Below are 18,344 nucleotides of genomic sequence, written 5' to 3'. Positions count from 1 at the left end.
GCCAATCCCTAATTGCCCATTGGACACTTAAAAATCAGCCATGTTGCTGGGGTTCTGGAGTTACATGTAGCCCTCGGAACACTTCAACCCCAGGGCATCAATGTGGACTTCAACAGTTTCCTCATTTCCCCTTACCCCAGCTCACCCCAGTTCCAAACTTCCAGCTCAGCACTGTCTCCATGACTTGTCCTACCTGCCTATCTTCTTTTCCACCTATCCACTCCACCCTCCTCCCTGACCTATCACCTTCATCCCCTCCCCCACTACCTATTGTACTCTATGCTACTTCCTCCCCACCCCACCCTCCTCTCGTTTATCTCTCCACCCTTCAGGCCTGTATTCCTGATGAAGGGCTTTTGCCCGAAACGTCGATTTTACTGCTCCTCGGATGCTGTCTGAACTGCTGTGCTCTTCCAGCACCTCTAATCCAGAATCTGGTTTCCAGCATCTGCAATCATTGTTTTTATCTTACATGTAGCCCATTCCAGAAAAACAATGGCAATTTTGTTTGCAAAGGATATTGGTGAATCAGATAGATTTTCCCTGACAATTAATAATGGCTTTATGGTCATCATTAGAGCCTAAATTCCAGATTCTTTATCAAACTCAAATTCTGTTATTTGTCATGATGGTATTCAAACTGAGGTCCCCAAGCTGAGTTTCTAGACTGATAGTCTAGTGATAATACTGTTAGGCCATTGCTTTGATGAACAGGTATTGAAAGATATGGGGTGCTGTTAGCCCAGTTCGCTGACTTGCAATGCAGAGTGATGCCAAGAATGCAGGTTGAATTCCTGTACTTGCTGAGCTTACCATCAGGATCCCATCTTCTCAATCTTACTCCTTGCCTGAGGTGATCCTCAGTAGTTTTTGAGACTGCAGCAGTCTGAGATTATGGCAACTTTACTATTGGAAAATAAAGTATAAGAAATTCTCATTTTATTGATTAAAGTAGCAATTGTTACCTCCTCTGGCAATAATAGTTTCCACAAACATTTTAGCTTTAGTCACAGTGTTTGAAGTTGCTTGATGAATGGTATTTTTCCATATTTTAAAAGAGCTATGAAAGGTAATAATGGCAAAATGATCTTCTGTGCCCATATCATCCAAAATTTTTAGAAGGGCTTCATTTGTCTGAAAGAGATAAAACATCAGCCTGCATCTGTGAACATATTAACTTTACAAATTACACCAATACATTACTACTACAGGCTTCATCATTTTTCTTGCCATATTGCTATGTTGTGAAGATGGTCCATATGAAGTGTAATTAAATGCTGAATGACTTAGAGAAAGTACCAGTGAAAGTGGGACAGAGGTGAAGGCTAAGGGAAACAGACCCAAGCACTCAGAGCAGCAGACAACTGGGGGTCAGAAATGAGAAATGGGGTTACAAGCAACAAAGGTCAGACAACACAAGTCAGAGTGATGGTACAAGACAGCAAGTAGATTAGATTAGATTACTTACAGTGTGGAAACAGGCCCTTCGGCCCAACAAGTCCACACCGCCCTGCCGAAGCGCAACCCACCCATACCCCTACATTTACCCCTTACCTAACACTACGGGCAATTTAGCCTGAGTCGGGAATTGAACCCGGGTCTCTGGCGCTGTGAGGCAGCAGTGCTAACCACTGTGCCACTGTGCTGCCCGTAGCTGATCAGTTGGTGAGAATTTTGGTTTGTTTGCATCTCTGAGACAGGCAGCTGAATTTTTCAAGAAGCATGTTACACACTTCCACCACTCCACACTCTCTACACTCTTCATGGTAGCTATATTTGACTGGCTTTATAAAGGCTGCCTTGTAGCAATAAAACATTGGGGTGGCCTTAATGAGTGAGAATTGCACTATCATCCCCCATGAAATTGATATTTCACCCTTGAAAACTCTGCAGTAGGTGTACACTAAACAATAAGGATGCTGTACTTGAGCAAGACTCAGCTTTCTTTTTTCCCCTCAGGTTTGGAGGCTAAAAGATTGAAACATCTTGGGCTAGGTGCCTGTGAATTGTACAGAAGGGGGTGCTGCTCCTGTCTTTCCATCTTTTTACTAGAATTGGTGTAATAGTGGATGACTCTGTCTCCTCTGTCTTCCTAAACTGACTGTATTATGGACAAAGGAGGAATTAGGCACTTTAAAGGGCAAGCAGACTATCTAATGTTTATCCTGCATACTATGTTATGAGTGACAGCTTGGAGATGAGCAGGAAGGCAGTAGGCTAGCCACTTCCCTCAAATATGCCTGGCATTGGCCACAAAATTCAGCTTACAATAGCTCTAGAAACTATTTGCTGGGGTAATTTATTTATTGCCTTACTGAACTAATACCTGGATTACATAAATTACTTCATTAATATATCTATAAATGACGTTACAAAAATAATCATGGGGACAGTATGGTGGTTAGCACTGCTGTCTCATAGTGTCAGAGACCCAGGTTTGATTCCATCCTCAGGCAGGATGCTCTTCGGAGGACTGGTGTAGACTCGATGGGCCAAGTAGCCTGCTTCCACATTGTAAGGATTCTATGATTATATGAAAAAAATTCAGACATTGAGTAAATAAATAAAAAAGTCTAGAGATGGCAGAGTTGGCTATGTGTTGGGATTGCAGTACATTGAAGCTAGTGAATATTGAGACTGTTCCAGATTCCCACCTGCAGGAAGTATGCTTGTGGATTCAAAATAACTAATCATCTAACAATAGCTGCTGAGCATAAGGAACTGTGATTTGATGTCAATGCAAGATGGAGCAAGGACTCAGATATTGAGGGTTGCAGACAGATTCTTTCCAATCTTTCTTTTCTAATACACAATGTTATCTTTCATAACCATTAAATGTCAAAATAAGGGTATACAGATGTTGGTTACTTTTGTGAAATGTTTTCACTAGGTCAGATAGTTCTTCTCAAACAGTGACCCAATCCAATTTGTGTCAAAAAGCAGGTGACTGCAAACCCATGGAGTGTTAATGGAAAAGTGATATTTATGACAGGTACAGTAAACATAGTAGGGACCATTAGCTTGTTTTCAATTCAGAACAATCATGGAATGATTTTTAGTTTAGCACAGTGTAGGGATTCTATGATTCCATGATCAGCTATAGCTCAATTCCAAGACACTTGCTTCTATGTCAGAAGGAGATGCAAGCACAAATTTTAAAATGCAAGAAAAAATTATCTTTCCATCCATATTATTCAGGACCAAAAACTTTTCTTACCTGACGCATTTTAGTCCCTGTCATAGATCCACTTTGGTCAATCACAAATATAACATTTTTAGGTATTCTAGGTAGATTACCAGGAGCAAAATGATGTACAAAATACCCATTTACAACCTGAAAAATACATCACATAAAATCAAAAGATCATCAGAATAAACAGTCCTATGAAACTTCCATTTTAAATATAACGTTCAATTACCTGAACACTACCAGCAGACAGGTCTCTATTGACATCATATACTATGATGAAGTCTCCATCCAGAATAGTCTCATGACAATCAGGACATTTGCGTTGTTGCTCAAGAGTTGGTTTAAAGGAAACATGGCCCTGAACAAAGCAGTGACTCAATGTTAATTTTTAATAGTTATTGATAAACTAAAATTTATTTTATGCAAAGCCACGTACCTTTGTTGCAGTAAGAGTCTTTTTCACAATTGAAGTCAGATTATTTGTTAGGAACTTTGCATCAACATTTAGAAAGGCAATGCCTTGCGGTTCAAAAATAAGTACATCTATCTGGAAACAGCAATTCCAAATGTAGAAAAAGTTAATTGTCATTTCATAAGAAAATTAGGAACCGTCTCAACTAAAACATTTTAATAATGTTACTACTTTAGAAAAATACCTGGAAATGTTTGACAAATTGCTTAGGTTTTACTCTGATATGCATTTCATATTTCCCCAGATTACGTTTTAATAATTCTTCATATGTTAGTTCAAAGGTGACTTTTTTCGTTGGTCCAATATTTACTGACACCTTGAACTTCTCCATTTTTCTTCCAGATGCTCTTTGGAAATCATAAAAACACAAGTTACATTATTCTTTCATACATGGAAGATGATGGAATCTTGGTGATATATTGAAGTAAAGGTAATGTCATTGACTTCTTCAGACCTTTTGTTGTTGCACTGTGACACCTACATCATTATGATGAGGAATGAATTACAAATAATCAATTATGGGTACAGCAAATGAAAAATTTGCAATTATACTGTCTCTTTCAAAACTTCAGGATATCCTTAACCATTTATCAGACTCTGAATTACTTTTGAATATGATGTGGTGATATTGGTATTGGACTGTGTGAACAAGGTCAGAAGTCACACAACATTTGGTTATATTTCAACAGGTTTATTTGAAATCACAAGCTTTCAGTGTGCTGCTCTTTTATCACTTTACCTGTGAAGGAGTAGTGCATAGTTAGCAACCAACTTTCATACTAAAAGATCCAAAAAACAGCAATCAAATAACCTACCAGATAATCTGTTTGCAGTGAAACACAGAAAATATTATCAACATATAATTCAATCAGTTATGAATCATGAATTATTCAAGCAAATCATGACATTGTGGTCACCCTTCTCCATCCATCATATGAACAAGGAGCAGGAGTAGGCTGTTCAGAATCTCATGACTTCTGGGCCACTCCATAAGATTGTGGCTAATCTAACTGTAATCTCAAATTCACATCCCTGCCAACCCTGAAAATGTTTTATCCACTTTTTAATAAGAATCATCCACTTCTGCCTTCAAACTATTCAAGCACACTGCTTCCACCATCTTTTTAGGAAAAGAATTCTAAAGCCTCATGACCCCCACGAAAACAAAACACCTCATCTGTTTTAAACAAGTAATCCTTATTTTTAAACAGTAAGCCCTGGCTTATAATTCTCCCATAAGGGGGTATCCACATCCAACCTATTAAGATACTTCAGGATTTCTGTATGTTTCACTTAATTCACCTCTTACTCGAAGCTCCAGTGGAGATAAGCTTAACCAGTCTGATCTTTCCTCAAAAGACAATATGCTCTTTCCAGGTATTAGTCTGTATCCAGTACATTAGCATCCTTTGTTAAATAAGGTGACCAAGACAATATATAGTTCCCTAGATGTCATCTCACCAGTGCCTAGTTGAAATAATGCATAACCAAATGCAAATTAAAATTCTATTAGTTTTCTTAATTACGTATCTGCATCCAAATTTAGGATGCATTAACAATTTACTAGACAAATTGAGATTCTAAGATAAAGTCTATGAGAACATGAACACTTATCAGCTCACAACTCCAACAATTTACTCAGAACTACTTCTCTGGTGATTGTAATTTTCCAAAGCACCTTCCAGTCTTCCTTTTCCTGATTTATAGCTGTTTCTGGGACATTAGTTATATCTTCTATAGTGAAAACTGATGTAAAATACCTGCCATCTCCTTATTTTCCATTATTAATTCTTCAGGCCTACTTTTTTAATTACTATAGATCACTTTGTAAACATTTTTCTGTGAAATATTTATAGAAGCTCTTACTATCTATTTTATATTTCTGGTTAGCCTTCTCATACTCTAATTTCTCAGCCATTCATGTATTCAAATCCTCTTGCAATGATGGCTAACATACTATTTCGCTAGCATTTGTGAGATGTTATTTGTCTCTTCTCAAAGACAAAACTAAAGTAATTGTCTAATTGCTCTGCCATTTCCTTGTTTTCCATTATCAATTCTCCCATTTTCTAAAAAAAGGGGCATACATTTTCTTTAATAATCTTTTTATTTTTACATTCTTATGAATATAAAATGACATTATCTGGTATGAATAACAAACTTGTCAGAAACCACTTACTACATTGAGTGCGATCTTTCTGCGATTTTGCATTACCAGCAATGTGTGCAGGTATTTGTTGTGACCCCCTAGACTCTGAATCTTCAATCTCTGTTAGCTTGTGGGTTCTCAGAGCAATAGTGATCCCTTCATTCTGGAAAACTTTGTAAATAGGTAAGACTGCATTGAATTAATGAAACATTAACCAGGTGGATTAAAAACTACCTTGGCAAGCAATGATGATAAATAGACAAGTGACAGTCTTGGGGTGGTAGAAGGGACATTACCACTGGAGTTTCATGTAGCTATTCCAGCTCCTTTGCAGTCAATATTGAAGTGAACACTCTTCCAAGGAGTATGGGGAATAAATTAGTGAAAAAATGGATGTCATTGGTTAAATGCTTAGAAATTGTTCTTACTTTACAAGCCCTGCAGATTGGCCTCGTGAAACTGCTTGTTGGTACTGCTGCTGGGCAACTTGTTTTTCTTTTACTGCTCCCAGGTACGTCACTCCATCTAAAGTCCTACAGAGAGAGAAAGCACATGATAAGAATGGGGTCTTAAAGGGAACTAAAACAACAAAAAAAACTCAACCATGGAAGAGTCAACTCAGCAGAATGGCAAGTGTGGCTGCAGGAATTGATATCAATTGCAAAAGCTCCAGTAAAGAATGCAGAACTGCTCAAGTCTAATCTATATTCAACCAAAATTTTAATCAAGTGTAAAATGTATTGAAAGCACCAAAATCTTGATATCATTTAACATCTCAGGAAGCAGGTATAATCTAAAGGAAGATTATAATTATTTTGTCAAGGATAATGCAAGTGAACAGATGCTCAAGTATTCAAAACCGATTTAATTCAATATTCAGTATGTGTCATGTAAAATAGAAAGGTACAGATTTTAAAACCAAAAAGGAATTTAGAAGAGAAAGTAAAGCCAAAAAATTCTCAAAAGATGAATGAAACATGCTGTTTAGAGACAGTGGAGGCAGGAAGACAATAGATTATTTCAAAGGACTTTGGATAGGCACTTCATGGAAATAACAACGTAGAGTAATGGGTTAGAGTGAAGGAATAGCTCTGATTGGATTCCTTGAAAAAGAGATGAGTGAACTTGAGCAGAATGACCAGCATCTGTGCTGTGAAGGTTTTACATCTTGATGAAAAATGAAAACATAAAATTATTTTGTACTAATAGCTACAAGTTAGCCAGTTAGAAGATTAATTTTTCTTTCATATCTGTTGCATTGCCAAATGTTGCCAATTTCTGTGCAAAAGTTTTCTCTGGCTGAATCTGAAGGGGTAACTTCTTCTCAAAATAGTTTATTACCTAGTTCCCATTGCTACTTTACTCTTGTCCACTGTTCACACTGAAAATCATAAGATCAGAGATGCAGTCACTGTGGAAATTCAAACAGACCCACTGAATTCTGAACAGTTTATTTGTAAGTAAATTTGGGTGTGTCTTATCTGTACTTAACTGCACAAACAGACTTCAAAGACAACTGGCTAAATCATCCAAATCTGGCTGGACTAATTAAGACCCTATCAGATCCAGCTCTCGATCACTAAACTTGCACACCATTACAGAATCATTTTGTAATGCAAAAACAAAATCTAGGCTTCTTTATCCTACTGCAAACCATCTGCTTAAATCCATCTAACCTGCCCACTCCACCTTAACCTCCAATAGTAAGTGCAAGAAGCTCTCTGTCTTCCTCGTCTCTAAAGTTGAGACCACTCAAATCAATTGCTTTTGTGTAACCCTCTCTTATACTAGTTCACTTTGTTAAAATTCTTCCAATGCATGCCCCAACACGAAATTTGCATCTTTAGTTTCTTTTCTATCTTCCCTCTTGTCCTCTGAGTTCATCTCCCATGATTCTATCCCCACTAAATTGCTGCTGTTCATCATCCTCTCCCGGCCCGAGATAACTTTTGCTGATTATTACTGTTCCTCAATGCATTGACACTCTTCTTTTTAAATCTGCCATAATTACACTTCATCTTAGATGAACAAGCCTTGGCCATACTGTCCTTGCAAACAACCATTCCTCTCCACATCCTCCAATGTGTCATTGTCTTCCAAACCTGTTCCCAGTTTTCCTGGAAATCTATGTTAGAATTCCTTGGATCAGGTTTCCATTCCTGCAACAGTATTAAACTGCTTTTTTTAACGTCATAAATGACGTCCAATTTGATTGTGATAAAGTTACATTTTCCCTCTCTCCTTGTCCTTCTTAACCTGTCTGTAGCCTTTGATATATGGCCATATTATTCTGTCAATTCCTCTCCAAGGATATTAGTTGGGTAAAACTGTTCTCACCTAGTTCTATTCTTATCTATTTAATTGCAGCCAGAGATTCATTTTCACCAACTTCACTTGCTGCCCCAAAAGTATTATGTCTGGCATTTTCCAAGGGTCTATTTTTGTCCTTCCTATTTCTCATCTACTTGCTGCCCCCTGCAACATCTTACAAAAGCTTAATATTACTTTTCACATGTACGTAACTTACTACCAGTTCTACCATATCTTCCACTGTTGCTAAACAATTGAACGACTAATCTGATCTCCAGTAGTAAATGAGCAGAAAATTCCTCGATAAAAGTTTGCAAAGACTAATGCTATTGATTTCAGTACCTGCTATAAACATGGTTACCAGACTACTGACTTCATCCCTCTCCCTGACAATGTCTGAGATTAAACCAGTTTGCTCGTAACCTCAGTGTCACATCACTCAGAGGAGCTTATGACCTTGTATGCTTCACATGACTTAGACTTCCTGTTTCCATTGCCATTATATCAGCTCATTTCACACTGTCTTAGCTCATCTTCAGCTGAAACCATTGTTCATAACTTCATTATCACTAGACTTGAATATACCCACATGCTGCTGTCTCACACTATTCTTTGTAAACTGGCCATCATCCAAAGCTCTGCTGACTGCGTCTCAACTGCATCAAGTCCTGTTCATTTCTCACCATGTGCTTGCTGATCTATAGAGGGGGAGGTGATGATCTAGTGGCATTATTGTTGGCTTGTTAATCCGGAGACTCAAGAAATGTTTTGGGAACCAATGTTCGAACACTGCCACGGCAAAGATGGAATTTGATTTAAATAAAAATCTGGAATTAACTGTCTAATGATGTTTTGGAAATGCTAATGTTGGACTTGGGTGTTCAAGGTTAAAAATCACACAACACCTGGTTATAGTTCAACAGGTTTATTTGGAAGCTCTAGCTTTTGGAGTGCTGCTTGTCCATCAGGTGGTTAACAACAGCGCTCCAAAAGCTAGTGCTTCCAAATAAACTTGTTGGAATATAACCTGGTGTTGTGTGCTTTTTAACTCGGTCTAATGAAGCCATTATCAATTGTTGGAAAAACTCATCTGGTTCACTAATGTCCTTAAGGAAAGGAAACTGTTAGCCTTACCTGGTCTGACCTGATTGTGACTCCAGACCCACAAGAATATGGTTAACTCTTAGCTGCCCTCTGGGCAATTAGGGATGTGCAATAAATGCTGGCCTAGCCAGCAATTCAGTCATCCCATGTAGCATATTAAAAGTAAAATTGTTTCCTGGTCAAGCAATGTCTTGAATTTAAAATTCTGAAATTTGTCTTTAAATTCCTCCTTGGCCTTACCCTCTCACCTTTCTGTGATCTCCTCCAGCCAAATAACCCTCAGATATTAGTGGTCCTCAATTCTGGCCCAATTGAACCTCCCTAATTTTAAAAACTGTCCTACCACTGGTGACTGCATCTTCAGTTGGTTAGACACTAAGATTTGGAATACACACGATTGCATCTCTCCAACTCTCCACCTTTCCTCATTGAAGTCACTTTTTAAAATTGACTTCTTTGAACAAGCTTGTGGCCATTTGGCTGAATATTTCTTTCTGTCACTCATTGTTACTTTGATTTTTAATGCTACTGTTATGTAGCCATGGATCTGTTTTCACATAAAAGTCACTATAAAAAAGTCATTGTTATTGTTGTAAAAAATTTTTCTCCTTGCAAAGGTTTTGCTACTGTCTAACAAAATTAAATTTGTTAGACAGTAGCAATAACTTTGCAAGGAGCAAAATCTAAATCCATAGCATATTTACGGCACAGAAAAAGGCAATTTGTTTAATCTTATTCCTACCCCCTCTCCGAAAGAGCAATTCTGATTGCAGAAGTCCCTCATGTCTGGAACCATTCTTAATTATTTTTGGCACCCTCCATAAATATGCCATATTTTTCCAAAAGTGTGATGCCCAGAATAAGACACAATATTGCATTTAAGACCCAAACTATTTCATCATTCATATTATGTTCTTGCTTTTGTCCTTTATGCCTTTATTTATAGAATATTATATTGTCACGGATGACTTTAACCCTCTGAAATGCAGAAATCAGCCTAGTTATTTGGGTATTGGTGATAAATGAACAGGACTTGAGGCAGTTGAGACACGTTCAGCAGAGTTTGAATGATGGTCAGTTTACAGAGAATAACAAACATTTGAACATCCCAATTTTGTATGAGTAAGATGTATTTGTTGGGATAAAAATCAAGCAAGGTTAAAAAAAAATCTTTAGTCTTATATACAATTAATATAATTTATATATATTATATATATTCAAAAATATTAAAGTTATTTCATGCTAATTAATTAATTTAACTGAATAATGGAGTTTATACTGACATGCTGAAGTTGGTAATAAATGCAGTTTTAGGTAGTTCCATTTCAAAGAAAGCTTCCCTCGATTCATTTGCTCGATTTACCACTCGGCTGATTACCATGTTGTGAGCAAATCGCGAAGTAACTTTGGACTCAATCTTCATACTGTAAATTTCAAGCTTCCCCTCAGGCTGAAGGAAATTGAGGAGTGACATTTTAATGAGAAATTACTGATGCAAGCAACTAAAACATCCAAACAGATCAAACTCAAAGTAAATCAGTGCTACGTATTATTCTTGTGCAACTTAATAATGCTTCTGTTTTTACTTTCAAAGGTCACTTTGGAAAAATGTTAACCATAGTAACACTTCACAAAATCATAGTCTCTATAAATAACCAAATAAAGAAGACAAATTAACATGCTGATAAAATTCACCTCGCCTTAGCAAGTTTTGAGAAGATTTGTAATACACGCCGTGACATCGAACAATTCTTCCGTCGCCTCCGCCTCCGAGCTTACTTTCACAATCAGGACTCCCGCCCACCTTCCGAGGACCCCTTCGCCCACCTCCAACACACTGCATCCACCTGGACACCCCGCGCTGGCCTATTACCTGCCCTCGACCTCTTCATTTCCAACTGCCACCGGGACATTAACCGCCTCAACCTGTCGACCCCCTTCCCCCACTCCAACCTCTCATCCTCACAACGCGCAGCCCTCCAATCCCTCTGCTCCAATCCTGACCTCACCATCAAGCCAGTGGACAAAGGGGGCGCAGTGGTAGTTGGTGCACTGACCTCTACATCGCTGAAGCCAAACGCCAACTCGAGGACACCTCTTCCTACCGCCCCCTTGACCATGACCCCACCCCCCATCACCAAACCATCATCTCCCAGACCATACAGAACCTCATCACCTCAGGAGATCTCCCACCCACAGCTTCCAACCTCATAGTCCGGGAACCCCGCACTGCCCGGTTCTACCTCCTTCCCAAGATCCACAAGCCTGACCACCCTGGCCGACCCATTGTCTCAGCATGCTCCTGCCCCACTGAACTCATCTCTACCTACCTCGACACTGTCCTATCCCCCCTAGTCCAGGAACTCCCCACATACGTTCGAGACACCACCCACGCCCTCCACCTCCTCCAAGACTTCCGTTTCCCCGGCCCCCAACGCCTCATCTTCACCATGGATATCCAATCCCTCTACACCTCCATCCGCCATGACCAGGGCCTCCAAGCCCTCCGTTTTTTCCTCTCCAGACGTTCCCAACAGTACCCCTCCACCGACACTCCCATTCGTTTGGCCGAACTGGTCCTCACCCTTAACAATTTCTCCTTTGAATCCTCCCACTTCCTCCAGACCAAAGGGGTAGCCATGGGCACACGTATGGGCCCCAGCTATGCCTGTCTCTTTGTTGGCTACGTAGAGAAGTTGATCTTCCGTAATTACACCGGCACCACTCCCCACCTCTTCCTCCGCTACATTGATGACTGCATTGGCGCCACCTCGTGCTTCCGCGAGGAGGTTGAGCAATTCATCAAGTTCACCAACACATTCCACCCTGACCTTAAATTTACCTGGACCATCTCTGACACCTCCCTCCCCTTCCTGGACCTCTCCATCTCCATTAATGACGACTGACTTGACACTGACATTTTCTACAAACCCACCGACTCCCACAGCTACCTGGATTACACCTCTTCCCACCCTACCTCTTGCAAAAATGCCATCCCGTATTCCCAATTCCTCCGCCTCCGCCGTATCTGCTCCCAGGAGGAGCAGTTCCACCATAGAACACGCCAGATGGCCTCCTTCTTTAGAGACCGCAATTTCCCTTCCCACGTGGTTAAAGATGCCCTCCAACGCATCTCGTCCACATCCCGCACCTCCGCCCTCAGACCCAACCCCTCCAATCGCAACAAGGACAGAATGCCCCTGGTGCTCACCTTCCACCCTACCAACCTTCGCATAAACCAAATCATCCGCCGACATTTCCGCCACCTCCAAACAGACCCCACCACCAGGGATATATTTCCCTCCCCACCCCTCTCCGCCTTCCGCAAAGACCGTTCCCTCCGTGACTACCTGGTCAGGTCCACGCCCCCCTACGACCCACCCTCCCATCCTGGCACTTTCCCCTGCCACCGCAGGAACTGTAAAACCTGTGCCCACACCTCCTCCCTCACCTCCATCCAAGGCCCTAAAGGAGCCTTCCACATCCATCAAAGTTTTACCTGTACATCCACTAATATCATTTATTGTATCCGTTGCTCCCGATGCGGTCTCCTCTACATTGGGGAGACTGGGTGCCTCCTAGCAGAGCGCTTTAGGGAACATCTCCGAGACACCCGCACCAATCAACCAAATCGCCCCGTGGCTCAACATTTCAACTCCCCCTCCCACTCTGCCGAGGATATGGAGGTGCTGGGCCTCCTCCACCGCTGCTCCCTCACCACCAGACGCATGGAAGAAGAACGCCTCATCTTCCGCCTCGGAACACTTCAAACCCAGGGCATCAATGTGGATTTCAACAGTTTCCTCATTTCCCCTTCCCCCACCTCATCCTAGTTTCTAACCTCCAGCAACATGATCCCCTGACTTGTCCGGACTTGTCCGACCTTCCCAGCTCCTTTTCCACCTATCCACTCCACCCTCTCCTCCCTGACCTATCACCTTCATCTCCTTCCCCACTGACATATTGTACTCTATGCTACTCTATCCCCACCCCCACCCTCCTCTAGCTTATCTCTCCACGCTTCAGGCTCTCTGCCTTTATTCCTGATGAAGGGCTTTTGCCCGAAACGTCGATTTTGCCTGTCCTCGGATGCTGCCTGAATTGCTGTGCTCTTCCAGCACCACTGATCCAGAATCTGGTTTCCAGCATCTGCAGTCATTGTTTTTACCCGGGGTCAATTCCCGCCTCAGGCGACTGACTGTGTGGAGTTTGCACATTCTCCCCGTGTCTGCTCCGGTTACCTCCCACAGTCCAAAGATGTGCAGGTTAGGTGAATTGGCCATGCTAAATTTCCCATAGTGTTAGGAGAAGGGGTAAATGTATGGGTGGGTTGCGCTTCAGTGGGTCGGTGTGGACTTGTTGGGCTGAAGGGCCTGTTTCCACACTGTAAGTAAATTAATCTAATCTAAGAGGATTAAATTACAACTTCCAAGATGCGGACAAGAAAGATTTCTTAGCAACATTAGAAACAACACTGAAAGAGAACAAACTCACAGAAGAAACTGGCAAACCATTAGACAGACAGTCACACCAACATTAAGCAGGAAAAAGGAAGGAAACAACTAATACACAGGAAAGGAAAGCAATAGAAGGACTCAAAAAAGATAAAATCATTGTGATCCTACCTGCAGACATAGGACACCTGATGGTCATTTTAAACTGAACAGATTACATTGAGAAAGTGTATGTACTGCTTGCAGATACTGACACTTACCAACAGGTGGCAATAGACCCGACCCCACAACTAGAGAACTGAATCACAGCCCTACTCAAAAAACTTCAGAAATCTGGAGAATTAAGTAAATCAGACTTTCAAAAAATGAAACCAGACGGATCCAATATACCACGCTTCTTCGTATTACTCAAAATTCACAAACCAGGAGCCCCTCAGACCCATACCTGCAACACCAATGTACAGATTAGCCAAGGAGCTACACCAAAGACCAAAACACTTAGTAGAAGATTCACACCACTCCATCCACTCCACCCAAGAATTCCTGAACACCGTCAAAGACACCAAGATAGGAGAGGATGAAATAATGGTCTCTTTTGACGTAACAGCCCTGTTCACATCCATCAACATCAACTTGGCCAAGGAAACACTGACTACACTATTAGAAGAACCAAAGACACATACATCAAACACCACCAACTTCATCAGCAAGGACAACATTGTCAAGTTAGTGGACCTATGACTTATCACCCACTTCACTTTCAATAACAAAACCTACAGGCAAACCCATGGAACACTCATGGGATCTCCAATATCAGGGTTCTTAGCAGAGGCAGTAATGTAGAGACTCAAACAAACAGCTCTGCCAACCATCCAATCCAAACGTTGAGTTTGTCATCACTAAATGAAACAAATTAGAGGAAACCTTCACAATCATCAATAATATCCTGACTGGCAAAGAATTCACTAAAGAGGAGGAAAACAGCAACAAACTGCCATTCCTAGATGTCACAGTAGAATGAACAGCCAATGGGGAAGTTCAAACCAGCATCTACAGGAAAACAACACATACTGACCAAATATTGAACTACAGAAGCAATCATCCCAACACCCACAAACAAAGCTGCATCAGAATATTATTTCAATGAGCCATGACACACTGCAGCACAGAGGAATTATGAAGAGCAGTGGAAATCATCTATACAGTGCATTCAAAAAGAATGGGTACCCAATGAACACAGTCCGCTGATTTCTCAGCAACAAACTCAAACAAGCGGAAAAATAGTGTACAGTAACCCCACCCATTCTCCCGTACATCAAAGACATCTCAGAAATGATTGCCAGACTACTCAGACCTCTTGGCATCATGGTAGCCCACAAACCCACAAACACACTAAAATTGCAGCTGATGAACTGGAAAGACCCCATACAGACAATAAGGAAAGCTAATGTCATTTACAACATACCTTGCAAAAACTGAAACAAACACTACATTGGACAACAGGCAGAAAACTAGCCACCAGGAAATATGAACATCAACTAGTCACAAAAAGATATGACCCATTCTCACTAGTATCCTTACATACAGATGAGGAAGGCCACCACTTCGATTGGAGCAACACATCCATCCTAAGACAAGCCAAACAGAGACACACACGAGAATTCCTGGAAGCATGGCATTCCAACCAGAACTCTATCAACAAACACATCGACTTTGACCCCATTTACCACTCTCTGAGAAAAGGAACATTAAATGATGTCACCACAGCAAATGACATCACCAACCTAAGGAAACCTAAACACAGAAATAGAAAGCAGGTCACTAACACCAGTACTTCACCAGAGGCTCACTGATGATGTTACCTAGTATGGCGATGAAATGTCTGAAACCAAATCTTCCAGCTCAGTGAGCAAACTTACATTTATTCACCTAGTATATTGAAGTAAAAACACATTGTAATAAATAATACCAGAGAAATCAAACTTACATTTTTGGCAAGTTCCTCAATGCTCCTTTTCTGTTCTCAGCCAAGAAGAAGGACGAATACATGTAATAAAATGCATTTGTTATACATACAAGAAAATGCAGCATTAAAATGAAGTTATATTCCATAAAATTAATGTTTAATACATATAAAAATATAAAATTAAGCATGCACTTTTTTGTAAAGTACGAAGTACAGTATTCAATGCACAACCTAGATACAAATGCTCAGAGTGTTGTAAGACTTTATTCATAATTCTTGCACTTTGTTAGTAAAGAAACTAGCTTTTAGCCTGATTAACGTGAAATAAGAAACATAAGTAGATATTATAATCTCACATTTAGTTCGATAACTTTATGAATTAACAGTATATCAAGGATAAGAGGCTCATGCACCATTGCAGTTAAAGAGTTTATTTCACATTTATTGATTTGGAACAGTTCATTATAAATTACAATAAATAGGATCTCTGGACATTTTAATAAAATACTAGTACACACCCCAGACTTCTTTCCAATTCTTTGTGATTTAACTATCATTTCCTATAATTGCATGTCAAATGCTAACTTTTAATATATAAAGTTTATTTTAATGTGCACTATTTGAAATTGTCCACTTTTCACACGAAATGTCAATGTGCTTCGATGATCTGACCTGTATATTCAAAAACTGATTCACTTTATCAGAGACAAAAGAGTACAGTCCAGGTGAAGATACATACATATCAAGTCCATCGAATGACATTCCCAAATTTAATGGTTTTTTTTGGAGCAAAGATTATCTTAATTGTCTCAGGGTGAATGTCTTCAAACAATAAATGAGGATGTGACTAATCAACTAAGACAATTACCAAATTTGGAAATTGTGGTATTGTGAGAAGCCATATGGTGTGGCAACATTGTTTGTCAACATTTGATCTTTAAATGCTGTCTGCAGTAGGACAGCAGTAGCAACAATTTAAAAGCAAAAGCATCTATTTTAAAGAATTGGAGGAATGTTAAATTGTAAAGTCTCAAGCTAGTTTTCTTTTAAGTTCACTGATGCTCCAAACCAACCTTCTGGTGGTGAGTGAACAAGCAACTAACCTTGTGACCTGCAGAAAATCTATCCTTTCTAGAGAATCCTGAAATGGCTTCAGTGCTTAATTCACTTGAATTATCTTTCAGGAGTAAAAGATGTCTTTCTTATTAGGCTTGCAGTATACGTTTATCCAGGAGAAGAAAATAATCCTGTTTATTTAAACACACAAAAAAACTTCCTGCTAGTTGCTTGAATTGTCTACACGTTCGGGTTAAATTGCACATTTTCTTGATTATGCACAATTGGAAACAGAATTTCAGCAATTTTTTATTCACTCTGTTAAACAACATGAAATACTATAGCTAAAATTTATATATAAAACAAGCACAGCAATACAAACAAGGAGCAGCCATTTGAGGCTGCTCCGCATTTCAATAAGATCATGGCTTATCCAACTGTCAACTCCAATCAGTATTCCTGCCTACCCTTAATAATCTTTCAATCTCTTGCTTAATGTAAATCCATCCACCTCTGTCTTAAACATTTTTGGGGCTTTCTTTTCACCACCCTCTCAGGAAGAGAGTTCCAAAGACTTAAGATTCTCCCCGTGTCTGTGTGAATTTCCTTCAGGTGCTCCGGTTTCCTCCCACAATCCAAAGATGTGCAGGTCGGTGAATTGGCCATGCTAAATTGCCCATAGTGTTAGGTGCATTAGTCAGGGGTAAATATAGGGTAGTGGAATGGGTCTGGGTGGATTACTCTTTGGAGGGTCAGTGTTGACTTGTTGGGCAAAGGGCCTGTTTCCATACTGTAGGGAATCTAATCTAACCATCAAGATTAAAAGGATAGCAAATTTCCTTCTGTAAAAAGACCTTAGCAAACCATAGGTTTTTATAACCATCAACATTGGTTACATGACCATCATTAGACTAATGAATGAATGAATAACTGAATGAAGTAATTAATTAGCTTTATTGTTACATGTACAGTACTCATATGAGTACAGTGAAAAGTTTACACATTGCCACTTACAATGCCATTTTAGGTACAAAGGTACCTAGGTACAGCCTCTTCAGTGACAAGATTAGTTAGTGCAACAATGTCACCAACACATGGTGCTATCTTAGGTACAGAGTACCTAGGTACAATCCTTAGTTACAGAATAGAGAAAGGAGGAAAAAAATGTTACATTACAATGATATACCGTATAACCATATACCGAAGACCAAGAAGCAAAGTTAAGAAGACAAATATCACAGTCTCTCTCCAAGGACTCTGCACAACAGACCAGTGCAGCAGTCCTTCATGTGGCCTGACTGCTGGTTGTCATCACGGTCTGCAGTGGACCGCTGCCATGATGGGATTAGAGTTTAAATCACCAGAACATTAGCCTTGCACTCTGAATTACTTTATTCAAGGTGAATGGCTTATGCCCAATATGTCGACTCTTCTGCTCCTCAGATGCTGCCTGACCTGCTGTGCTTTTCCAGTGCCACACTTTTCAACTCTGACTCTGGATTACTAGTTCAGTGACACTATCACTAAGCTACCAAATCCCCACACTGTACTATGTGATAGTTAATTTACAATGAAGTGTCACCCATGCCATCCACCTGCCCTCAAAGGTCTGGTGCAGGCCCAGTGTGTGCCGCTAGGTGGAG

The 18,344-nt window shown here is 40.1% G+C and overlaps 1 protein-coding gene across 2 annotated transcripts in view; it reads right to left on the bottom strand.

Annotated features, from left to right (window-relative positions):
* The window catches only part of LOC122558905 (inter-alpha-trypsin inhibitor heavy chain H3-like), a 50,886-nt gene that overhangs the window by 27,778 nt on the left and 4,764 nt on the right, over positions 1-18,344 (bottom strand). For both annotated transcript variants that reach the window (XM_043707840.2, XM_043707841.2), the window contains 8 exons: positions 15,667-15,696; positions 10,509-10,675; positions 6,240-6,344; positions 3,847-4,009; positions 3,627-3,737; positions 3,420-3,548; positions 3,218-3,334; positions 966-1,134 (listed from right to left, as the gene is read on the bottom strand). In XM_043707840.2, the coding sequence (XP_043563775.2) occupies positions 966-1,134; positions 3,218-3,334; positions 3,420-3,548; positions 3,627-3,737; positions 3,847-4,009; positions 6,240-6,344; positions 10,509-10,675; positions 15,667-15,696 (991 nt within the window). The remainder of the gene's footprint in view (positions 1-965; positions 1,135-3,217; positions 3,335-3,419; positions 3,549-3,626; positions 3,738-3,846; positions 4,010-6,239; positions 6,345-10,508; positions 10,676-15,666; positions 15,697-18,344) is intronic.

This window comes from Chiloscyllium plagiosum, unplaced genomic scaffold, assembly GCF_037043375.1.
Source record: "Chiloscyllium plagiosum isolate Xiang-an unplaced genomic scaffold, Cpla_swu_hap1 HiC_scaffold_14, whole genome shotgun sequence".
Classification (NCBI taxonomy): Eukaryota; Metazoa; Chordata; class Chondrichthyes; order Orectolobiformes; family Hemiscylliidae; genus Chiloscyllium; species Chiloscyllium plagiosum.
This window is presented reverse-complemented; position numbering and strand designations above follow the sequence as displayed.